General features: G+C 52.8%; 7 protein-coding genes across 7 annotated transcripts; 5 read left to right on the forward strand and 2 right to left on the reverse strand.

Moving 5' to 3' along the window:
* Nucleotides 1–1,960: 1,960 nt before the first annotated feature.
* On the forward strand, nucleotides 1,961–4,427 carry LTHEOB_8173 (Quinate pathway repressor protein; the record flags this gene model as incomplete). The annotated part of the gene is made up of 3 exons (XM_035517621.1): nucleotides 1,961–2,230; nucleotides 2,387–4,171; nucleotides 4,230–4,427. The coding sequence occupies 3 exons, from the start codon at nucleotides 1,961–1,963 to the stop codon at nucleotides 4,425–4,427; spliced, it is 2,253 nt and encodes a 750-aa protein (XP_035370720.1).
* A 730-nt stretch (nucleotides 4,428–5,157) lies between these two features.
* Nucleotides 5,158–6,060, forward strand: LTHEOB_8174 (Shikimate-5-dehydrogenase; the record flags this gene model as incomplete). Its single annotated transcript, XM_035517622.1, has 1 exon — nucleotides 5,158–6,060. One exon carries the CDS (start codon nucleotides 5,158–5,160, stop codon nucleotides 6,058–6,060), a length of 903 nt encoding a protein of 300 aa, XP_035370721.1.
* A 346-nt stretch (nucleotides 6,061–6,406) lies between these two features.
* LTHEOB_8175 (3-dehydroshikimate dehydratase) lies at nucleotides 6,407–7,441 on the forward strand (the record flags this gene model as incomplete). The annotated part of the gene is made up of 1 exon (XM_035517623.1): nucleotides 6,407–7,441. One exon carries the CDS (start codon nucleotides 6,407–6,409, stop codon nucleotides 7,439–7,441), a length of 1,035 nt encoding a protein of 344 aa, XP_035370722.1.
* A 100-nt stretch (nucleotides 7,442–7,541) lies between these two features.
* On the reverse strand, nucleotides 7,542–8,462 carry LTHEOB_8176 (uncharacterized protein; the record flags this gene model as incomplete). The annotated part of the gene is made up of 1 exon (XM_035517624.1): nucleotides 7,542–8,462. The coding sequence occupies one exon, from the start codon at nucleotides 8,460–8,462 to the stop codon at nucleotides 7,542–7,544; it is 921 nt and encodes a 306-aa protein (XP_035370723.1).
* A 6,697-nt stretch (nucleotides 8,463–15,159) lies between these two features.
* Nucleotides 15,160–17,273, forward strand: LTHEOB_8177 (Glycoside hydrolase family 1; the record flags this gene model as incomplete). The annotated part of the gene is made up of 7 exons (XM_035517625.1): nucleotides 15,160–15,190; nucleotides 15,246–15,590; nucleotides 15,648–15,813; nucleotides 15,867–15,907; nucleotides 15,960–16,077; nucleotides 16,149–16,532; nucleotides 16,742–17,273. The coding sequence occupies 7 exons, from the start codon at nucleotides 15,160–15,162 to the stop codon at nucleotides 17,271–17,273; spliced, it is 1,617 nt and encodes a 538-aa protein (XP_035370724.1).
* A 1,636-nt stretch (nucleotides 17,274–18,909) lies between these two features.
* On the forward strand, nucleotides 18,910–19,473 carry LTHEOB_8178 (Transmembrane alpha-helix domain-containing protein; the record flags this gene model as incomplete). Its single annotated transcript, XM_035517626.1, has 1 exon — nucleotides 18,910–19,473. The coding sequence occupies one exon, from the start codon at nucleotides 18,910–18,912 to the stop codon at nucleotides 19,471–19,473; it is 564 nt and encodes a 187-aa protein (XP_035370725.1).
* Nucleotides 19,474–20,551: 1,078 nt separating this feature from the next.
* Nucleotides 20,552–23,902, reverse strand: LTHEOB_8179 (Rta1 domain protein; the record flags this gene model as incomplete). Its single annotated transcript, XM_035517627.1, has 4 exons — nucleotides 20,552–20,893; nucleotides 20,944–21,492; nucleotides 21,654–21,769; nucleotides 22,363–23,902. The coding sequence occupies 4 exons, from the start codon at nucleotides 23,900–23,902 to the stop codon at nucleotides 20,552–20,554; spliced, it is 2,547 nt and encodes an 848-aa protein (XP_035370726.1).
* Between the last annotated feature and the right edge of the window lie 282 nt (nucleotides 23,903–24,184).

The following is a 24,184-nucleotide window of genomic DNA, read 5'->3' on the forward strand; positions in this document are numbered from 1 at the left end:
GTGAAAAGTTGAGGATCTGCGGTGAGATGGCTACCCTGGAAGGTTCTCCACGAAAGATGGCCTGACACTGAGTCGGCAGTTGTTCGGCCCATCCTTCGATGCTGTTGATGACCTGAGGAGTAGGGTACCCCGGTAAATCTTCAGTTGACTCTGTTATCATGTCATTCAATACACAAACCAAAACAGCAAATTGGTTGAAGGTGCTTGAAACGTGTCCCGGAGAATGCAGGCCAGAGGAGGCGATAGTCAAGCCTCGATGTGGCTGCCATGGCTCCCATTCCTCAATTCCGTTTGGCTCCAACGCTGTCAGACATATGTCTGAGCGCCGCAGGTATGGTCGCCGGTTCAGGCGGGCGGCAATCAAAGTCTCCAGTACAAAGCATCCAAGAACAGTTCGACTCCGGTTGTCATCGTATATTCCATGACTTAGGCCCGCTCTACGAGCAATGTGCCCAAGGTCAACGGCAAGATAGACGGCTTGTCCGACGTACAGCCATGCTTTTGCCCAGGACTTGCAGCCTATGTATAGGAGAGCAAGAATTAAGAATGCCCGTACGTCGTCAATGTCTCGTTCTGATTGGTCGTTCGTAATCAAACTTTCTGCTTCATCACGAAGCTGATTACAGATCTGACTTCCTTGGTCATCGGGAAGAGACATCGCAGAGGATTGGCTACTCTGAGCCGTGTGGGCCAAGATAGCCCAGAGTAGTTTGCGTTCACCACGTGTGATTGGGTCTTTGGAACCCGCGGTAGTTTGGTTTGCCAGGAGATGTGCTGTACGGAGACATTCATGCCTTTGAACAATTGGAAACCAGCAGTGTGTATTGGTAAAGTAAATATCAAGCAGGTGGAACCAATTAGGGGGAAGAGATGGAGTATTGTCCTTCGGTTGTGCTGGTGCGAGAGGCTCCTGTGTTGGTGCGGGACAAGACGTCTGTTGCTGTTCGGGTGGTGCATCTGGAACACTTACCCGTATCGGATAATTGGTGGCCGCCGGTGATGGTGGGGCGGGACTGCTCGGAGCGACTTCTTCTGCTGATGGTATTGCCGAAATCGCTTCCTCGAACTTGGCATCCAAAGTATCTCCGGATATTTCTTCTCCTTCGGTTTGCCCCGCGAGCAGGACCTTTTCCAACTCTTTCAAGACGGCACTCTGGCGCCAAGACTCCAGTAGTGCGGCAACTGGTGAGGAGCCCTGAAACGTATTCGGCGACGAGTACGATATTCGAGGTACCGGAGATTGACCTTGTAGCAAACCAGCAACAAATTGATCGCTGCCTTTGATCGAACGGAATACCAGCCCCAGTGCAAGCTCCAATGCTCTCACGTAACCCGTTGGTAGTCCGCGTTTTTTCTTGAAGTTGTAGACGCACTCCCGGCCCTCCTCAGTACATGGCCGACAAACTGGCTGCCGGCCATCGCAGCGGTCTTTCCTTCTTCGGCATTCTTCGCAGGCTTGCGAAACCCTTTTTCTTTTACGCCGGCGTGGCTCTTCCTCTTCGCTTGCTTCGTAGGGAGGCTGAGTTCTTCGTCGCGTCCGTGCAGTTGCCATGATAAGGGCTTATCCGATTGCTGAATCCGACCCGTTTGTGAACTGCTCCTCAAACGATGGTGTTGACAGTATCGTGTGTGGAGACGGGCGGGGAAATCTTATCCGCCAAAGTGCGGGGTTTCGGCCAAGACGGATACTTTTTAGCCGCTCTTCGGCCCTTTCCACCACCCCACCAACACCTCGGTAGCTAAAGATACAGTAGAGTGAGAGAAAGCGTGTTTTCTGCTCTACCTCCCTGGTAAGTCTTGAAAACAATCGAAGACGGCGACCGGCGTGTGTACCTCGCGAACTGGCCCCAGCGCGTACCCCTGCTCACTTGCAGAGTATGACGTATACTCCCGACCAATAGCACCAGTAAAAATACAACGAGCACATTGACAACACTGTTTATTCATCCACCAATCGAAAATGTCGTCAGAGTCCCGAAACTGCAGCCCGCAGGCAGATGATGCGTCAATCGTTCTTGTCGGCCTTCGCGGGACTGGAAAATCCACCCTGGGGGTAATGGCAGCAAGTGCATTGGGCTACGCCTTGGTCGATTCCGACCGATACTTCTTTCAGCGCACCGGGCTATCACGAGCAGCCTACAAGAACGCGCATGGAGCAGAGGAGTATCGGCGTCAAGAAATCGAGATGACACGTTCCATGCTTCTCGAGAAGCCGTCCAAGGCCATCATCGTATGTGGGCCTGGGTCTGTGGAAGGTACAGGCCAACGCTTGCTTTCGGAATTTGCTAGGGCCCATCCTGTGATTTTTGTCGACCGCGAGACGAAAGAGATTCAAAGATGCATCGGGTCATGCAGTCTTGAGGTTATTACCAATTTGGTGGAACAGAGCGGCCCAGTGTTCCGATCGATATCCAACCTCGAATTCTTCAACGTGGACCAACGGACTGTCTATGACGGCAATATACCAGAAGAAATTCCAGCTTCCCTGGTCTTGAAGAAAGTGGAACGCGATTTCCTACAATTCCTGTCAAGAGTGGAAAACAGAATCATCCGTACTTCGGTTGGACTAGGATCATACGGCATCAGCAGTGGACGACTGGAATTGGATGACTTTTGCTACACCTTGAATCTGCTGATTTCGGATACAACTAGATTGATGCCGAAGCTGTGCAAAACCGACCTATCCGTCGATTCCATCAGCCTGATTCTGGAAGCTCCATCAGAAGTCGGGGAGAAGGCTTTTAGTCGGCTGGCGAGATCGATAAGCAAAGAGCTTAATTTACTCAGAAGGATGTTCCAACTTCCGGTCACACTAGACATCCAACTCCCAATGACACCATCCAACTGGACTTGGCAAAATGAAGCTCTCTACTGCGACCTACTACAATTCGCACTTCGCCTGTGCCCGGAAATCCTTTGCGTGGACCTGCGCCTCGACGATGAAAGGATAACGAAACTCGTACAGTCCAAAGGCTCATCGAAAATCATGGGTCACTACTACGACCCCGACCCAGGACCCAATGGATGGTGTGGCCAGTCCCGGCAGAGAATCCTCCGTCGTGCTGAGGAACTGGGATGCGACATCGTCCGCCTGTGCCAGCCGGCCAAGTCAGCGAACGACAACGTCTCAGTGCAGCAGATCAGGGCGGCACGGGAAGAGCGAGGACGCAGCCGCGTGCCGCTGATCGCCTACAACACCGGCGAACTCGGCCGCATGTCGTGTTGCTTCAACCCCATCCTCACGCCCGTCACGCACCCTGTTCTTCGGACCTACAGCTCCACCGCATCATCCTCCGATCATCACCTGCTCACTGTCGCCGAGGCTCAAAACGCCCTCTTCTCATCCTTCGTCCTCGACCGCATGCATTTCGGCATCATCGGCGCCGACATCGCGTGGAGTCTATCACCAACCATGCACAACGCCGCCTTCAAGCTCCTGGGCATGCCGCACGAATACACCCTGATCCAGAGGTCATCCCTGGACGATCTGGACGCCCTGGCGCACGATCCGCACTTCGGCGGCGCCAGCATCACAATGCCATTCAAGCAAGACATCATTCCATTCCTTGACACACTGAGCCCTGAAGCGCAGGCCATCGGCGCAGTCAACACCCTGGTTCCCGTCCGGCTGGCCGCGTCGGGCGCGACGCTCGGACGCAATCGCGCAGGCCCGGTGCATGCGCTGCACGGAGAAAACACGGACTGGAAAGGCATCGTCACCTGCATCCGCCGCAGCCTTTCGCCTATCAACGCCGTCAAACCTCTTTCTACGGCACTGGTTCTTGGTGCTGGCGGAATGGCACGAGCAGCCATTTTCGCATTGTTGCGGCTCGGGGTCCGGAACATCTTTGTCTACAACCGCACGAGGGAGCATGCGGAGGCCATGGCCCGGCATTTTCAGCGGCAGACGCTGGCCACGGAGTCAGGGAAGCAAGTGAATGTGCAGCTCGGACATGGCAGCGACGAGGCGATGGCAGTTGACCCAGAGACAGCAGACAGCGTGCATTGCTCGCTGCATATCCTGCCATCGCTAGGACCGTGGCCGGAAGGTTTCCAGCCGCCGTCGATCATAGTGTCTTGCGTGCCCGGCGTTGCCGAAACCGGGGCGTCGACGGACCTGACTGTCCCGCCAGACTGGCTTGGGAGTCACAATGGGGGCGTTCTTGTTGAGGTATGTATCTTCTTAAACACCGTGGCCTTCTGGGTTTGATGTACTAATGTCTGCACAGCTGGCGTACGACACTCTGGAAACTCCGTTGGCGAAGCAAGCACGGGAGAGAAGTAGACAGGGGTGGATCGTGGTCGACGCGTTGCAGACGCTGCCGGAACAAGCAATATGGCAGTTTGAGCTATTCACCGGAAGAAAGGCACCTCGGAAGTTGATGCGCACGGAGGTATTCAAGAGGTACAAAGGGACAGTCGGGTGAAGGTCAAACATAGCGGATGTAAGTAAACGTTGAGCGGAAAATGTCTTTGGCCTCTCTTAACCGGGTGCATGGAGCAGAGTTACTCCGTATAGTGACTTTGCAGGCGGTCGGACGGAGACAAGAGAGCCATGAACCAACCTTGGGTAAATTACCAAACTCAACTCCTTTTTCGCAGAAAATCCCAAACCCAAATCTTAGATCGTGCAGGTTGGTCTTCGCATTCACAAAATGTTATAATCGATATCTATAGGCTTAGCTATTGCTATAGTAGTAAGAAAGCACTCAGAGTTGAATTTCGTTGAAGTTCTGCTGCGGTTAAAAGATGGTAGATTTTGGTGAGGAAGTTGGGTTAGGCCGACGATTGTTGGGTTTGGCCGGTCACGGTTTGGTTTGGTTTGGTAATTGCCGTAGAAACATTCGAATCTGTCATTACAGAGGACTCTTTTGGCCTTGTCCGTGCTTTACCATGCTGAGTCAAAAACTGTAACAGCGGGTTGGCTGACGCCACGAAGATCACGGCAAAAGACAATTGAAACAATTCTTTTTCCCATAAACCTCACTGTACCCCGGAAGTGCATTTAGCCGTCTTGCGCATTGCTTCAAAGATGGTCCTAGACATTGGAGATGGATAACATTGACTCACGCGCTCCTTTGTGACTCACGCGCCTCATTTAACACAACCGAAAGTTTGGTCCAATCCCAAACACTCCAGCATCGACACTCAAGAACCATGGGTGAACAACCTCGGAATGAATCCGGCTCTACACCGGAAAGCCACTCTACGAAGCGGAACTTCTACATCTTCGGCCACAACATTTCTCATTCGCTGTCTCCAGCCCTTCACAATGCCGGGTTTAAGGAGCTCGGACTACCCCACCACTACTCAATTCACCGAAGTGAAGCAGTAGACGAGTCGGTCGAACAAATTATCAACTGTCCAGACTTCGGCGGCGCTTCCGTCACCTACCCGCACAAGCTCCAGGTCTGCAGACTACTTTCCTTCCTTTCTCCGAGCGCAGAACGCATTGGAGCAGTCAACACAATTGTGGTCCGAGACTCGAACGGACAACGGGTTCTGGAGGGCGATAACACGGATTGGCTTGGAATTAAGTCTTGCATCGAGAGGAGCAAAGTCGGGAACTTCCAGTTCATCTCCGCTCTCATTCTGGGAGCTGGTGGTGCCGCCCGCGCGGCCTGCCATGCTGTCCAAACTCTGGGCGTCTCCGAGATTGTGGTTGTCAACAGGACGAAGGAGAAGGCTGTCCAAATGATGAAGCATTTTCCTGGAACGCCCTTCCGCGTCTTCGGGAGCTTGGAAGAGCTAGCGAAGGATAAACGGCATTCGTTCTTTTTGATCGTCCCGTGCATTCCGGCCGACGATCTGACAGAGGACAAGATTCCCAGGGAGATCTTTTCCGAGGGTGCACCAGGGGTGCTGGTTGAGATGGCTTACCGCCCGCAGGTAACGGGTATGATGAAGGTGGCCGGGGCCATGGATGGATGGAAGGTTTTCCGTGGGACTGACGTGCTCGAGGAGCAGGCGTTTGCGCAGTTCACGCTATGGACTGGGAAACCTGCGCCTGTTTCGGCAATGCGGGAGGGGATGCATGCGGCAGTTGCAGCCAGGGCGTAGATCGTATTCGTCACGAATCCTTTACTTTTTCCCAAATCATCACCAATTGCATATCCGTCGTTTGTAACAGTTCCACCAATAGAAACGAAGGCTTATGCAGCACACCAATGAATCCCTCTGTCTACCAGGTCAACCACCGGGTATCCTGTTTTCTTTTGTTCACCCGCAGATCGCATTCCCGACCATTTCTCCCCCGCACAGAATCCTTTTCCGCTTAAAGTAACCCCGCCACCCCCCGCTTTTATTGAGCTTAGCAACACCACCAGCTCTGCGTCAGCCCAGCCCGACCTTCAGCTTTCCCTCTGCAATTTCCCAAGCCCAATTCACCACCATCAAAGCAGAAACTATGACATCATTCCGCCCAGCAATCGCATCCATGTCCCTCGGCCGCGCCTGGCTGCACAACTTCGACACCAAGCTCCGCCAGGCCGCCACCCACGGCTTCGAAGGCATTGAAATCTTCTACGAGGATCTCGACTACCTCGCCAAGGACCTCGCCAGCACATCCGATGCCACCCCAACACCGGACCAGCTCCTCCGCGCAGCCGAGCACACGCGTGAGCTCTGCGACTCCCTGCACCTCACCATCATCGGCCTGCAGCCCTTCATGCACTACGAAGGCCTACTCGACCGCGACCAGCATCGCCAGCGCATCGAGAAGGCGAAGCTGTGGTTCCGGCTCGCGAAGGTCCTTGGGACCCAGACCATCCAGATCCCGGCCAACTTCCTGCCGAAGGAGCAACTGGTAGACGATCTCGCGGTCGCGGTCGCGGATATGCGTGAGCTGGCGGATTTGGGTGCTCAAGAGCAGCCGCCCGTGCGGTTCGCGTACGAGAATCTGTGTTGGGGGACGCATGTTGATACGTGGGAGAAGGCGTGGGAGGTGGTGCGGTTGGTCGACCGGCCGAATTTTGGCGTCTGCCTTGATACGTTTAACATTGCTGGACGTGTCTGGGCGGATCCTACAGCGCCGGATGGGAAGACTCCGAATGCGGACCGTGAGTTCCAGGAGTCAATGGAACGCATGGTGAAGGAGGTTGATGTGGAGAAGGTGTTTTATATTCAGGTGGTGGATGCGGAGCGCATGGAGAAGCCGCTTGTCGAGGGACATCCGTTCCATGTGGAGGGGAACCCGGCAAGGATGAATTGGTCGAGGAATGCGAGGGCGTTCATTTATGAGGAGGATCGCGGGGCTTACTTGCCGGTGGAGAAGGTTGCGAGGACGATTATAGAGGGCTTGGGGTACAAGGGGTTTGTATCGATGGAGCTCTTCTCCCGGACGATGGCGGAGGAGGGCGAGGGAGTGCCTGCTGAGCATGCGAGGAGGGGGGCTGCGGCGTGGAAGAAGCTCGAGCAGCGTCTTGGGTTGAACAAGACATGAATGGTTGAGCAGCATAGAAATCCCATTCTTCAACATCAGCACAAGTGAAGTTTTAGTTTAGCATTGAATCTTCTTATACAAATATGACATCCTTAGAAGCTCAGAAATTGATCGCAGGACTCGCATCTGCGGACTCCAAGAGAACTTTCCATGCCCCTTCCCGGTTTAGCTTCTTAACCCTCTCCTCACCCGCCCACAGGCGCCATTGCTCTTCGATCTGGTACCCAATGACGTGCGTCCCCTCCACAGTAAACCACCCCAACCCCTCAGCCATCTTTATCATTCTAGTTCTCCTCGGCTTGAAACACATATCCAACAAAACACCTTTCTCCGGCCTCGACAGAAACTCCTCCAAACACGCCTTAACCAAAAGCTCGCTCTCAGTAGCCGGCTTGGAATCCGGCACCGTCCCGACAACGTAATACGGCGTATCCAGCGCCTTCGCCTGCTCCAAACTCGTCACATGCACAATCCCCGGTGGCGAAGCCAGCCTCTGCGCGTCCCGCACCAGATCCCGCACCTCTCCCTCATCCCGATTGAGCACGTACACAGTCCCACACCCCAGATGCGCACTCAACGCATACAACGCAGCACGACTCGCACCCCCCGCGCCCACAATCAGCCCCGGCGCCCCCTCACTCGCCGCGCCGCCATCCCCCTTCTCCAACAAACACCCCTTCACGCCCAGCCAATCCGTGTTCGTCCCGCGGAGCTGCCCGGCGGGGTCCCGGTACACGTTGTTGCAGGCGCCGATGATGGTGGCGAGGTCGTCGATGCCGTCTAGGCACGGCATGATGGTTTGCTTGTAAGGCATGGTTACGACGAGGCCGGCTGTGGTGGGGGCGCGCCCCAGGGAGATTGCGTCGTTGATGGTGGCGCATTCGGTGCTGTGGAAGGTCCAGGGGAGGTTGAGGGAGTGGGCAATGTGGTTGTGCATGGGTGGGGCGATGGAGTGGGTTACGCCGATGCCGACGAGGTGGAGGGTTTGAGGTTGGGTGTCGTTTGGGGTTTGGGTGGCCATTGGGAGGGGTTGCTTGGTGGTGGTGTGTTTGGGGTGGAAGGTGAGAAGGTGGCGGAGCGGTGGAACAGATCAGCAAAGTATGGGATGTTCGAATTCCAAATTCTGTGTTGTGGTTATGGAGGAGAGTTACATCATATCGGAGGGAGATGGCGGCGGTAAAGGCATTACCCGCCGGTTACCGAATACCACGTTTACAACGGGGTTGCAAATACCACGTAAGCGGCTGTAACTTTCATTTTATTGCTGCATGCTACCTGATACAAAGTAATTACTCAGGGAGGTGAACTATAAAACGCCGGAAAGAGTGTTAAGGGTGTCAAAGGGAAGAATGACCTAAGTGCTCCCACTATCTTCACAATCAACCACTTCGATGCCCCATCTTGACTGTCCATCACGATCCTTGAACCAACCCAACCTTGTCTTGATCGCATCACTCTCTTCAAATCTTCCCTCTCGCCGGTCTTGCAACAGTTTGAGCAATTTGTCACTCCCACCAACAAGGGCGAGGGTATCAGCTACGCAAGCCACGTCTCCCTTCAAGTTCTTCAAATACCTTCGTTGCACTACCGCTATCACCACAGTTGTCGCTATAAGCCACACTAAGATCGCTACACTGAGCCATACCGCCGCAGGATTTGTCTTCAGAAGCACGATTTCGGTCGATATCTCAGCAGTGGTTGTACGGTTGGTGTGTGAGATTGGCCACCTGATTGGGCCCTTGCAGGTGGTGGGCCCGGTGAAGTTCCATAAGCACTGCGGTAGTGTGTAGTTGATGGGCTGATACGCCCAGCCCCCGGTCTCAAACGGGACATTACTGCTGACAAAATGCTGAAAGAAGGTGGTGAATGTTTTCTGTGCCGTTGCCTCCATGGTTTTGGCATCAAGTAGGGCGAGCGGATCTTTGTCCACCAGGGAATACATAGCGTATGCCATCAGATCGAGGTTGAGACCACGCTCCGTGTCTCTGATGTTGAACGTCTTATCTCCCAAAATTTCTTCATACGCTCCCGAGTTGGCTTGTTCAATATTACCCTGGTATCCTCGAAGGTTGGCGGATCTCAACAAAGAATTGATGAAGAGTACTCCATAGCTATGATTCATCAGCTAATGCTAATGTGTTGACAGAAGTCCAGGTCGAAAATATTGATGACAAATCTGTTGTTCTTACCTGACTGTGATGTTGTAATACGGTCCGTCGCCACTACCGATAAAGACGTCTGTCCATGCTTCGGTAGTATTCATCGGTTCCTCCTCAATCACAAAGTCAATGACTTGACCGGATCTCCGATCAACTGTCACACTGGCCAGCGCCTCTTCAATGATTGGCGTACATTCGAGGGCTTGTGCAAGGGGCACTTCGAGAAACATCACATGTTCCTTCGTTCCGTCTAAGTCAGGATAGCCGTAGTGATTTTTAACCGATCGAACGCCTGTGATTAAGTTTCCATATACCCACTTCATCGCAAAATTGAACGGCTGTCGTATGATGTAATTTTCGTCAGTTTGGAACGGAGACCAGTTGCCGAAAACGGAACTTCTTGCAGGCCAATCTGTCCCATTACCACAACATAAAGGACGAGATCCATCAGCGAGAAACATTGTATTGAAGAACTGAGCCGACATGTACCCTTCCGAGTCTCTGAAGCCGGGCTCATGTGCAGTCGTAATGTTGTGCGGCACTGATGTGGAATTCCATTCAGACGAATTGCCCAGATTCCATGTTGCGAGCCAGGCTGAGGTATTGTCCAGGTTGGCAAACGGTGAGCAGTCAATGCGAGCTCTAATCGCAGGTGTCATTACTGAAACATTTGTTGTTGGCCCAGAAGATGAGTCGGCTACATCTTGGATAAGGCTGTTGTTCTCGAATTGGCTGAGCTGGAAAGGAACAAAGCTCCAACCGTCTCGGCTCCAGGGCGGTTGAGATCCATTCATGGTAAGCTCAAGTGTGGCGCTATACAGCCAATTGGTGGAAAGGTTTGTGTACAAATCCGCAATGATCGATATTTCGTTCCAGCCGGCCCATAGTCCATTCATGAGACTGCGGCCATGATAAACGAAGGGAATTGTCCGCATCTCAAGTCCTCGTTCAGCTGGAACAATATGACTGTAATTGGATCGCACTCTTTGGAAAAGCGCTGACATAGCAATTGTAACTATAATTAAGCTCGGTTAGTCTGGGACAGTCAGGCCCATTTAAAATGATGAAAGAACACTTACGGACTGGGGAGAGGGAAGTGCCAATAGTGATGAGAAGGAGAAACCAATGCCGTCTTGAAGCCGCTTTGTAGGTGCCAAATGACCAGTACGATGATTGGTAGGATAAATCCAAGCCATGTGTGAATAGTTTTGGTGGTGATTGAGCCATGGAGATGTACGGTTGCAGTCTGCGAAATGTTGTGTCCATGGCGCCCCACCACAACCCAGTAGCTACAGCTAGTAAGGTTGGCATGACCAAAAATGGCTCAATTGTACGGGCTCCGAAAAAGGAGAATTGTGCCTGGTATACAAAGGCCGTGCGATATAGCTGAGAATGCTGCGAAAGGCTGTGTAGCGCAATTATAGCGGCTGTAAGGGCACAGAGAAAGACGGTCAGAGCTGACAATACCCGTAAACGGAGGATAGGTGGACTCCAGGGTGACTTTATCATCTCCTTCTCCTTTCTCCCTATTTATGACCTAATTAGCCGGCTAAATATAACAGATATGTGAGAGAAGTTATATTTGCCCAGCCGTTCAGGGAAGACTTACTTACCTGGACTATTGATTACCGATGTACGTGATTCGTAAAGGGTGTGCTGCTCTATGGAGTACCGCCTCTTCCGTAGACTCTGGTAGACATTAGTGGTAGACTCGGGCTTCAGTGTTCGTATCCCCATGTGCGTTGTAGAATCCGGGGAAATTAAAGTAGCAATACTGGCAGCAGAAGCTGGGTCTTCTGATAAGTTTAGAGGTCGAACACGGAGATTTGAATAGATCCACACTACGGACTGTAAGAGCAGGGATACGCTCAGAGTGACTATAAGTATGATAGCAACACCTGGCGTAACCACTACTCGCTTCTGGACGGTTGTGACCTTTCCCGCAACGGTCTCAGTTGACGCATTTTGCCGCTGTAGAGAGTGTTGGACGATTTCGCCGAACATCCTCCGCTTGGCCTTGGCAGCTCGAGTGATCAGGGTCTTCCCATCATTCATAGCCGAAATATCGAAATTGTAAAGGGCTCCGACGATTGAACCGGCACCAAACTCGGATCCGGAGTGTTTAGGTAAATAGTCCGACCATTCTCCGTTCAATGACATCTCCTGAGCAAGGCTGACGTTCAGAAAAGTTTCAGAAATTCGTGACCGTCGTTTTCGATATTCTTCCACGTCGAATGTCATGTCCGAGGATCCAGTTGATGTGTGAGCCGTGACCTCTAGCTCAGCCATGTAATAGTTTGCAGTACACGAATAACCAATAAAATGACTTCTGCCCACTTCTACACCTGGCTCAGGTGTAATGAAGAGTAACTCTCTCTCTCCGCACGCTTTCGATTGATTGAGTGCCATGAACTCCGACCCCGCGAAAGTAAAAGGGATGTACCAATTACATCCGGCGAGGCTTGTGCCACTAGAATGCAACTCTGAGGTGCATCCAGCACCAGAAGCTGTAACGGCGTCATATCCCTTGGTATGGTGGTTGATGAGGTTGACTGGCTCGCATTCTAGTTCAGTGCTGAGGACTAATGTATCAGCTTGCCATTTCTGAGGCGAGTCGGAGAGTAGGGGACCCAGAGGAGGATTTTCCATGCGGGAGGGCCAGAATGGAAAAACCGTATAGTCGTCTGAAATCCATGCAGACGTTGTAACATTCTGCAAGAGATGTCCAAAAATCCGTAACTTTGTGTCTCGCCCGCTGGTAAGATTGACTTGTAGCCGTGGTGTTGTGCGGTCGAACTTCATTTCTTTTGTAACAGTAGTTTCTGCTGACACCAAGAACGATGAGGACAGAGGCGAAATGATCAGAAATCCAAGAACGTTGATGAATGCCGAGGAGAGGAGCAGCCAACTGATTTGGCCGTTGTTTCGCTTTGGCAGACTGTTCGCAAGAGCGTCCCACCAGGCGCCAGGAGCTCTGAGAATGCTTGACACAGCAGGAGCTCCGCCTGATTTGGCCAATTGAGCAAAACATTCGGTTCTCTTTACGTCATCGAGAAGCATTGCGGTGAGCTGGACATAGAGGACAGCGAGTAGAGAAGGAGTAAACCGCCATCCAAATAGCAGGATTGAAGAGCCGTCATCAACACCCAGCCCATCGTTATTGACCGAAAGTGAACACAATAGGATCACGGTGAAGAGGAGGGTTATGATTGAAGCTGTAAGTAGGCAAAGAAAAGGCTTGCGGAGGGTATATGGAAGCCACATTGCCGTCTTAGAGCTGGCGGTGGGCGTGATGCCACGATAATTGCACTGGTCTGAGAAGATAATTGATTAGCGTTACTGCAAATAGTGGCATTTGGGTCGAATTACCGTCTGAGGTGTGAAATCGCTGAGTCTGCTCGAATTGCCGGTCATGTTGGAGAAGTTCTTCATCGTCGTATGAACGATCAGAGAGTGATGAAGAAACGCGGGATACCGAAGGACGCATTTCACCCCCCACGTCCTGACTGTGAGCACATCCGCTCTCCATGACCCCTACTTGCTCATTTGATGAGTTCTCCGAGGGCTCTTCCAGCTGCTGTTCTCGATGAACCGTGGATAAGTGTGAAGATATTCCATCATTATCATCATAATCATCATCGTCTTCTTCTCCCTCTTCTTCTCTAGCGCCCTCTGCTAGTAGAGGCGTGGAATTTTGGTCTCCCTCACTCGCAAATGCGCAACTGTCCCCGTGTTGGTTGTCGGTGTTGAGAGATGATGGCTTATTGCGTGCATGGCCCCCAGCTACTCCTGACATCGATGCTGCCGTGTTGGTATTAGCATCGTGATGAAGCTTGCAAGGCGGGTACATGATGTGGGGGGGGGGGGGGGGGGGGGGGGGAGGGGGGGGGGGGGGGGGGGGGGGGTTTGAGAAGAAAGGATTAGCTGGCGGAAAAAAGACTTCCTAAGTAGAATGAAGAAGAAAAACAGAGGTTAATGTAATACCGGGGACGGGACCTGGGAGTATTTATCATTTGGTCCGGGGCAAGAGCTTCAAGGGCAGAAAATCCGGAGGATTTGCAGGATTCCGGCGAGAGCGGGGGCTGTCGGGCGCGGATATATATGTGTATAGCGAGTCTCGCTTCTATATCGCCACGAGGATCCGTGGGTCTGCAAGGATGTCAGAGGTCTCGGTTATTGCACGAATCGAGGACGTCATGGTGCGCATCTTCCGGTTGCGAGATGAGTTGCAGCGATACAAGCATGGTTTAAACTTGCGATCGTACGTTGACTTGCATCTGTTGGGTCTATGCATCGCACTATCTCTCCGGAAGAGCTACCTTCCTTCGACCTGTGACTTGGAAACATCTCGGTTCCTTGCTGGAAGTTCTTCCACTCCAAACAGCCAAGTCACTGCCGAGACTTTGTATGCATGCCATCAACTCCGATTGGCTAAACCGTCGTTGCATATAGTACGAACGAGGATAGAACCCCTGCCCTACCCAATTGACTCCAATATTGAACTCCCCAAAATCTTCGTATGGAGTCCACTTTTCCCTTTTCAGGCGATGCGGCTGTGCTTTCTGAACGACAGATAGACTTCCAATTAATATCTGTAGATTGACATGCCTAAACTCTTTGTCAATAAGACCCCACTATATGACCTGGAGAAGAAGCTGGAAGAGCTCAGAGAGCGAATGGCGTGACACTGTGGATATTCCAAGCACGCATGGACCCGACCGGGAGGTGGTACATCCGATCCCTGTCGTCGCGTTTGGGAAAACCCCTCGTAGATCGCGAATTATGGAGGGAGCAATTTCTGCATTAGCAAGCTGCATCGTATACAATGATGCATTGTGGCTGCTACGACTCATCCATCAAATACTGTGAATATGGAACGTAGATCTAAATTATATCTCGAAGATAACCTTACTTTGAACTGTAAATCCTACGCACCACTTTAAAGCCACCGAATTGAACCGATCTTACCTATAACGCTAATGCTGTGCAGGGATCATGGAAGCGCATTAGTATGCCGAGTTCAAAGTCTCCACATTCATCGCCGAACGGGCAGAATTATCTTAAAGTATCCACCCTTTTACTTTTCCTACCTGACGTCATGCGTAGCCAAGACGCCTCCGCTTTCTTTCCCCACATGCGTACCTCGGAACGGGCGCCGATCGATAACTTTTGGGGAATGCAAACCCGACAGTGCGCGGAGTACCAATTGCATGTACCCCGCACTCCAATTTACGAAGACAAAAAGATCACAGAGCTGGTATACAGCCGGTTGAAAGGTGACCTCTTTTGCCATTGCTGAAGTTTAAATCTTATTTATCCGGCCACCCCGCCGGAGCCTGAAAACCTACGAAGTGTTTAACCATGCGCGGAGGCGTGGGGGTCTATATAATGAGCCTCATGGCTTTCATCCAAGGTACTTCATTATGAAAGATTGCTGGTATCTTTGACGTTTGCAAGAAGATGAAGTTATTTTTTGTAATTTCCTGGCTTGGTTGCTTAGGTGCATACGCCCAATCACCGGTATGGCCAAGCAGCAGTTCCACAAGCTCCAATCCTGCGATGGTCACTTCAATGGAGCTGACGGTCGATGGTAAGCTATTGCACTATTTGTTTTGTTTTCTGTTTCAATGGCTGACTTTGGTTAGACATGTGGGACATCTGGATCGGCTCAGTAGCCGTAGCATCCGTCAACACGACCGTCTCGCCCACTCCCGTGCCCAGCTCCGAATTGATCCCGCCTCCACCGCTTCACTACCCTTCATGGATGAGCGGCCCGCAAACTCCGCTGCAGGCAAAGAACGAATCTTGGAGCTTCCCGAAGGATTTCTGGTGGGGCGTCGCAAGCGCCTCCTACCAGGTCGAAGGCGCGGTAAAGGACGAGGGCCGCTCGCCTTCTGTTTGGGATGGCCTGCTGCACAATGTCGTCGACTACAGTCTGTACAACGAAACGGGTGATGTTGCCATCAATCATTATTACCTTTACAAGCAGGGTTTGTCGAACACCAAGCTCCGAATGTTATTTTCCCTACTGACGTAGAGGGCCTCAGACATTGCCAGGCTTGCGGCTATGGGAGTGCCTTACTACAGCTTTTCCTTATCCTGGTCGCGAATTTTACCTTTCGGCCGCGGTCCCGTTAATGAGGCTGGACTGGCACATTACGAAGATGTAATCAACACTTGTTTGGAGTATGGTGTGAAGCCTGCGGTAACACTGTATGTTGTTCCCTTGATTTTAAGTACATGAGAACTTTACTGACGTTCCCAAGCTTCCACTGGGATCTACCACTATATCTGTATAATCTGTACGGTAAGTGTTAAATCCCCAGACCTCTGAGCGGAAGTGTATTCATATCCTTCAGGTGGATGGACCAACGAGCAAATCGTAGACGACTTCGTCAACTACGCCCGGATAGTCTTTGAGAGATTCGGTAACAAAGTGCCCATGTGGTTCACAGTCAACGAGCCCATCAGCTTCTGGTACCAAGACGAAAACCCCCTCTCTTACCTCCGAAAGAAGACTGACCAATTCCTCTTTTTCTTCCATACAGCACCCTCCAAATGCCCGAGCATTACTTCCGCCGCGTGCCCATCCTGCAGAAGCAACAGCCCTACTACTGCGGCCAACACGTACTGCTCGCGCACAGCAAAGCCTATCACCTAGCTAAATCGCTCAACCTAACCGGCCCTGTGACGCTCAAGAACAATGGTTACTACAAGACGCCGCGGACCAACTCGAGCGAAGATGCCGAGGCGACGCAGCGCGCGTGGGACTTCAACGAGGGTTGGTTCGCGAATCCCATCTACGTCGACGGCGAATACCCGCGCTACCTCAAGGACTACGTCTCCACCTTCTTGCGCGACCTGACCACGGAGGAGAAGGAGGCGATCCATGGGTCGGCCGATTTCTTTGCGCATGATGCGTATGCGGCGAAGTGAGTTGGTCTTCGTTTTTCTGCTCCTTATCTTCTTGCCACTTTTCTTCCTTTATCCAGCCAACTAATCCTTCCCTTCCTCTTTATGTGTAATAACCTCATCCCTCCTTTTTCTTCAGGAGGTAGCGGGTAATTGAATAAAAGGCTGAAGAAGAGGAAGAGGTAGAAACCAAAGAAAGCAAGCATACTGACCCTGTCACCCACCCCAGATACTACATGGCGCCCGACACCGGCATCGACGCCTGCCTGACCAACTACTCGCACCCGCTCTTCCCCACCTGCGCCAATTCCTCCTTCCAGCTGAGCGACGCCGACGGCGGCTGGCTGGTCGGGCCCGCGGCCGACCCGTACACGTCCTGGCTGCACAAGGCGACCGACTGGATCCCGCAGTTCCTGCGCTACATCAACCAGACCTGGCCGCACCCCGGCGGCATCGCCGTGTCCGAGTTCGGCTTCACCGAGCCCTTCGAGCACGACAAGAAGCTGCTCGGCGACATCCGCATGGACCTGGGCCGCGTGACGTACTACCGCGAGTACGTGCACGCGGTGCTGATGGCCATGAGCGAAGGGATCAAGGTCGTGGGGCTGCTCGCGTGGACGATTGCGGATAACCTCGAGTGGACGGCTGGGTTTGGCGTCAAGTTTGGACTGCAGTACGTGAATTTGACGACGCAGGAGAGGGCGTATAAGGCGAGTTTCTTTGAGCTGAAGGATGTCATTGAGACATATTGGGAAAAGTAGGGGGAAGGGACGGCTGCGCGGTCCGTCAAAGCATTTTCCTGAGCCCGGTTTTGCACAATACCTGGCAATGAAAGGCGACGGACTTTTGTCTCTTGAGATTTTAAATCAGAGAACACAAATTTGTAATTCAGGAAGTCGACCTGATCATACTAATAGCTGAAGCGAAGCTTAATGAAAAGCTAGTCAAGTCGAAGGTATCGAGTCTGAGCAACCTGCATGCAGCTCATGCTCTTTTGAATGACGGCGCTGACGTGAGCGTTCGGGAGTACGACATGAAACTCTTGGACTGACAAATCAAAGGTGAGGGAGGCGATCACATATGTTCATCCCTGCATCGCGCATGAATTTTGTAGTCACTCAGCGCTGTCCAACCCTGCTAAATAGGAATTTGCTTTGAAGTTCGTCGGGTCGCGTCAACGTGAATCACCACACAAGCCGGACACTTAGGGCTCGGAACGTGGCCTGAAAGGCGAAGATCTGCACTCATCATCTTGGCAATAGCAAAAAACCGACATGCTATACCTTTGGGCTATGTGAAAAAAGAAAGAATTCAAATCATCAAGACGTCGCACGTAGCATTTACGTTGGAGAGAATGAGAGATGTTCAGCCACCCAATATACAAGCAACTCTGGGCATCCGCCTGGCCTGCAGGGGCCAACGTTCGGCGGATATCGAGTGGGCATAAGACAGATCGCTGCCCCATTGCGTACGCACCTATACCTATCAAAGCTGTGTTACCGCTTGTACCGTCGGCTTTTGCCCCAAAACGCAGCGGTAACTCCGCACGGTGCACGCGGAAATCCAGCGCCGTGTCCGTGCCCGATTGCCGGTACCTTGGAGGTGCGTCAACCCCAGCAGTGGGGGCCAAGACCCATCCAATCGCCTCCCTGTCCCAACGGACCTGAAGGCTGTGTGGCATGACCCTTGACCATGGTGGACGAATGTGTGGATTTAATTAGCCGCGTTTGCAGAACACAGCCTTGATCGGAGCTGGGTAACATGAAGTAGAAAGGGAGTGCCGCGTTTCTCCACGCGAATTCACGTACATACCAACCCCATCGAGTCCCACTTTTTCCACGGCAGACGTTGTCCAGATGCCAATGATTCAGGTATAAGCAGTCATGCTCCACCCATGAAATTGCGACGTCCAACCTCCCTCAGCTTTTTTATCCCCGAATCGCCGTCGAAGCTTCGTAGCGTCAAAATCCATCGAGCTGCGGGCTCTAAAATACACCGCTGGCCATGACTGCATATCTTGGAGCTCTCACAACTACCTGGACCCCTTCGGCGGCCTCCTCCCAGTGCTTTAGCTCGTTCTTTTACGGATCAAATTCACTCGGATCATGGCTCCAACTAGGCACCACTGCGACAACGGAATGCTTGCCTCCTAATTTCAACCGCGATGTATCATACTTCTACTCTCCCGGAGTCTGCCCGTCTGGCTACACATATGCATGCACCAAGGCATCAACCAGCTCGACAGATGCCATAACAGTAGCAACATGTTGTCCATCGTAAGTCTGGTACCGCCATCATCACCATTCATCGCCCCATGTCATAGCCCAGCAACCGAAATAAAAGAAAAAAAAAATAAACTCACCAACCACGTCACAAAAAAACAGCGGCTACTACTGCATGGGCAACATCGAAACCAGCCAGATCTTCAACTGCGTCTCGGCCTTCCCCTCGTCCGGCACCTTCACCGTCTCGAGCTACTGGTTCGTCAGCCCCTTCGACTCGGGCACCACCACCATCTCCGTCTCCGCCGGCGAGACCGTCCGCGCCTACGGCCCCATCGTCCGCCGCGCCTCCGACGACCCCTCCTGGACTAACGTCCTCCCCACCTCCACCACCACCGTCTCGCCCGGCAGCAGCGCGAACGCCGGAACGGCGGCGGCGACGGCTGGGAGCTCGAATAGCGGTGGTGGCTCTTCTTCTGACAGCGGGTTGAGCACGGGTGCGAAGGCGGGGATTGGTGTAGGCGTGGGTGTGGGTGTTTTGTTGATCGTGGCGGCGTGCGTTGGTGGGTTTATGATTGGGAAGAGGGCGAGTCGGAAAGGTGCGGAGGCGGAGGCGGAGAAGAGGAGGCTGGGTGGAGAGTTGGCTAGCGCGCCGGTGCAGGAATTGTCGGCGGCGCAGACGAGGCATGAGTTGCAGCCGGCGTATATCTCGGAATTGGAGGGGACGCAGAGAAAGTGAATGAAAGCAAGTAATGGGTCAGGGGAAGAACCTCATTTGATTATATTGCGTTGCTGGGGAGCCGGGTCTTCGACCAAAATCCTGCGCCTGATACCATTTTCACAGTTTCGGAAATTCATACCGCATTTTGCTCTGCTGAGAGCTAAGGTAGATGCATACGACGATGTGTACTCTCTGGGCTATTAACATGTTTGGGTTGACTGATCAGCTTTGCAAGGAGCATCCATTCAAAGATACCAAGGGGAGAGGCTGGCTTTAGAAGTTGTCGCATCCACATCCTGAATTTATAGAGGGGAGCATGCTCACCTTCCTTTGAGAATGTAATGTATATAAGGATCGTTTCATTGAAGTTTCAAACGCCCCAATTGCAAAAATGTATTGATGATACCGGATCATACCCTGTCGGGTCAGCTGAATTTTGACCTCAAGGAATTCACCAAAGCCGTCACGCACGACCGCATCGCCCTGTTATGTCACGTTGTAGAATAACTGACAAAGTATCCGGTGGATTCTATGATATTCGCCTCTCTTTGTTTGTTGTTTGCTGTTTGCTCGCTACCAGCCCGTATATATTCTACCTGCCCCACAGTCAGCTTATGGATCATTCTGTGCGTCCTTCAATAACAGAAGGGGTTTCAAACTTCAAACCTTCTAGCCAATGGCTTAGTGTGTTGAGAGGATATCATTCTACTGTCTAAAGCAACCAACAAATGCCTGCGATCGTTCTCCTCTCAGCCATGGGGATGTTTCACGTTTTGGAGGTTGCCTATATGCAGTGTAACCAATATTCAGGCTAAAGAAGCAAATAAACAAAGGCGAAGTAGATATATGCCCAGAGAGGAAGGTCGTAGTACTTGTGCAACCGTCGCACATACGATTGCTGATCAAAATACTACCATAATGTTTTTGACAAAAATGAAAAAAAAAGAAACGGAAGAAACAGGTGACAATAACCTGTTGAGGATATGCCATTGCAGAAAGACTAAATTAGAAACCGAACGACCACAAGACGCTTGTAGTGAGATGAATCCGGTGGCCGGTACAAAGTTGGTGAACAGGTAAAGTGGCTGCTCAGCCATCAATGAACATGCCGTCCACGCCTCCCCACGAAGCTGTCCTCAATTATCATCTCGTTTGCCCGCTCTCGAGCAAGCATCTCAGTCTCCCGTTCCATAACCTGGCGCTTCTTCGCTGCCTGCTTCAACTCTCGCTTTTTGCCCCAGTTCCACCAGTGAAGGCGCTTTGGGTATGAGGAATCTGGGCCCTGCAACACCATTCCCGGATGTACGACGGCAAGAACGATAACTGCGAGAAGCATGGGCAGTCCGTCGAGATACAGCAAGTAGCTCTCGTTGTAAAGAATTTTGTTAGACGGGTCAAATCCTCTAGCGAATTCGATCAAGCGGTACATGATGCGTATCTGCAGCCACTGTCAGCCAAGAAATGAGCTACCTCCGCTACCGAACTCACCGTGATAAGCACAAGCACCGCATATAGCACATACGTAAGCAACTCCCACCTCCTATACAACCACGCCCCCCACCCTCCCCACCCCTGTCCCCCCTCCTCCACCTCCTTCACATACCCCCTTTCCCCCCTCCTCTTCCCCCAATGAAACTTCCCCACCAACACCGCAAACACCACAATAAAGACCTCCTGCACCCCCACTCCCACCATATACACCCTCAACCCCAACCTCATCGCCTCAGCCGTATTCCCCGGCGCCAGCAGCAGTCCGCCAATTGCCTGCACGACGAAGCTCACGACGTCGCACCAAACGAAAACACGGCCGATGCGCGTTGCAGGCATACCAAGCGCGGCGTGTGTCGCGCTGAAGCAGTGGATCAGCCGGCTGGCCGTCATGTAGGCGAAGGCGTTGATCCAGAGCGGCGAGAGCAGGAGGAGGAACTGCGAGAGGGTGGCGATGGACTGCGATTGCTGGTTGCGCTGGCCGAGGGCGCGGAGGGCGAAGGACGCGGTTTCCCAGAATGCGCCGGTGATGAGGACCCAGCAGTATTTCTGTGGTGTGTGGAGCGTTCGTTAGTTGTGGCTGGTGGAGAGGGGAGGGGGGCGGTTGGGAGAAGAAGGTGTTGGTGTGGATGGTGACTTGCCTTTTTGTAGGCGATTGCTTGGTAGAAGTGGATGAGGGTCAGGATGCCGAAGAGGGTGGTGAAAGCTACTGCGGAGTTGAAGTCTGGGACGACGGTGTAGTACGAGTTGCAGGCGTCTGGAGGGACGTGGCCGTATTTTCCTGGTATGGCGGTTGTGCACCCCGGAGATGTGGCATCTGATGTCTCTGTTTGATCGGTTAGACCGGGAATGGTTGTTGTGCCGGACATAATTGCTAGAGAACTAAGTACACAGAAAAGCCAGAGAGATGGGAAGAGGTGCCGTTGAAGGTTTGACGAAATATCAGCTTGTTGAATAATTTGGTGGCCCTTTATGTCTGCAGAGTATTACGTCAGGAGCCAGAGATCAACGTCAATTAGGATTTGGCCCTTGAATAGATGCGCTTACTAGTATAGCCAAGGCTCTATTCTGCCTTTGCTTAGTCATTGCTCTTTGTCTCAATCGCACAACTTCATGAACTTGGAGATCAGGCATTGTATATATTCACATTTGGGCACAGTGGGATTTCGGAATATAAAATATGCTATGATATTGATACTCGCAATAATGATACTAGAGGCGCAAGACATTTGAAATTCAGAAACTCACCTACCCCATGCTAGAATGCTCGTAACCTTTTAGTCCGCCAGAGAAAGCCATGAGAGAACAAAGAGACCGCCAGCGGTCCCATGAAACCCCCAGATCTCTTTTTCGCTTTTTGAACATCAGAACAAGAAAAGACCTACCGCTCTCTCACCTCAACTCAATTCAGCACCATACCGAGATTGCCATCGTACGCGTGCTTCTTCCTCGCATCCGACAGCGTCTCGTTCGCCTCGTTGATGGCCTGGAAGCGCCTGTGCGCCTCGGCCTTGGCGGCGCCGCCGCCGGAGTGCTTGTCCGGGTGGTGCACCAGGGCCAGCTTCCTGTACGCCTTCTTGATCTGCGCCTCGCTCGCGCCCCTGTCGACGCCCAGGATCTCGTAGAATCCGAAGGGACGCTTCAGAAGCCACTCGAAGCGGTCCGCCATGCTGCCGTTGGCCGGCGGCTCGCGCGGGTGCGGGTGCGGCTGCGGCTGAGCACGCGGCGGAGGGCGGGAGTCGTAGTTGCTAGAGCTGCTGCTGTAGCCATAGTTGCTGTGGCCACCGGAGCTGCTGTAGCCACCAGAACCGCTGTAGTTGCTGTCGGGAGAGCTGGAACGGCCCGGGCCGCGGGTCTCGGTGTTGTACTTGGGGGACGCAGGACGGCCACGAGGGCCGCCGCCGCCAGCGTAGTTGTAGCTGTAGCTGTCATTGCCGGAGGAGTATCCCGAAGCGCCACTGCTGGGACCCCTGGTCTCGGTGTTGTAGAAGGACGAAGCACCAGGGTATCCAGAGGACGTCGCCGGACGACGGGGCTCGCCAGCGTAGAAGCCGGAAGAAGAGTAGGCGGAAGAGCCGTCAGACGGGCCCCTAGTCTCCGTATGGAAACCGGAGGGGTCAACGTGCCTGTACGAGGTGTTCGTGGAGTAGCCGGAAGAAGCCGCCGGGCCGCGGCTGGAAGTGTTGTACCCGAAGGACTCACTGCGGTCGGGGAAGCCTGCATAGTGGCCACGAGGCGCCTCAGGGCCACGGCGGTCGGTGAAGTAGTCGCTGCCGTAGGTGCGCTCGAACTGGTGCCGAGCGTCATCCTCGGCGGCCCTGCTGGCGGCCCTACCTGCTGCACGAGTGAACCGATCATCGTAGTCGAAGTGATCATCACGGGTGAACCGATCATCGTAGGCGGATCGATCATCGTAGGTGAACCTATCGTCACGGCTGAACCGATCATAGCCGTCACGACGACTGTGACCCGCAGATGGCGTATCCTTCGGCTTCGTGTGGCGGAACGTAGAGGAACCGCTGGGGCGGCGGCGCGTCCAGCCATGAGCCTTGCTGCGGCGGGAAGAAGAAGATGAAGAAGAAGGGGTAGAGAAGGATGCGGAACGGGAGGGTTCATACCTATCGTAAGAGCATGGCGGAGGGGCTCTACCGCTGCGACCATGCTGCGGCGCGACGTCACCACCTTCCTCGAGAACTTGGTCGAGGTACGGGATGCGCGGCATCGGGGCCAGCTCGCATTGCTCCAGCTCTACTGGAATGCCATGAAGAGTGAAGGCGCGACCGGAGCGCTCGTGGTAGAAGGCGATGGGTTGGTCGCGGAAGAAAGCAACGACACTGCCGGTGCGAGAGTAGATGGTCAACGCGGATTCAAGGATGCGTCCACGCTCATGGCGGTCGGCACGCTGAAGTCGATGGTGGATGAGATCGGTGATCTCCTCTGCGAGGGAGGGGTAAGGCATGTTGCTTACTTGTTTGGTTTCGATAGTGTTTGAATACGCTGTTGTTTGCTTGCGCGAAGCGGGAGTATTCGAGGTGTCCACAGAGAAAAAGAGCAAGAACCCTACAGCTTAAGTATGTAAGCGATTCTGAGTTGTTGGAATACTATGGTGTGTGGGTGACTGAACAACGGGGTTATTTCCAGCATTGTATAGATTATCATAAAGGCGGCTGTAGTTGATTCGCGCCTGATTTAAGTTTGTGCGAAAACAGTTTGAGAAACTGCACTGTCACAAAACAAAGTC

The sequence above is a fragment of the Lasiodiplodia theobromae genome (assembly GCF_012971845.1).
Source record: "Lasiodiplodia theobromae strain AM2As chromosome Unknown scaffold_25, whole genome shotgun sequence".
Lineage (NCBI taxonomy): Eukaryota > Fungi > Ascomycota > Dothideomycetes > Botryosphaeriales > Botryosphaeriaceae > Lasiodiplodia > Lasiodiplodia theobromae.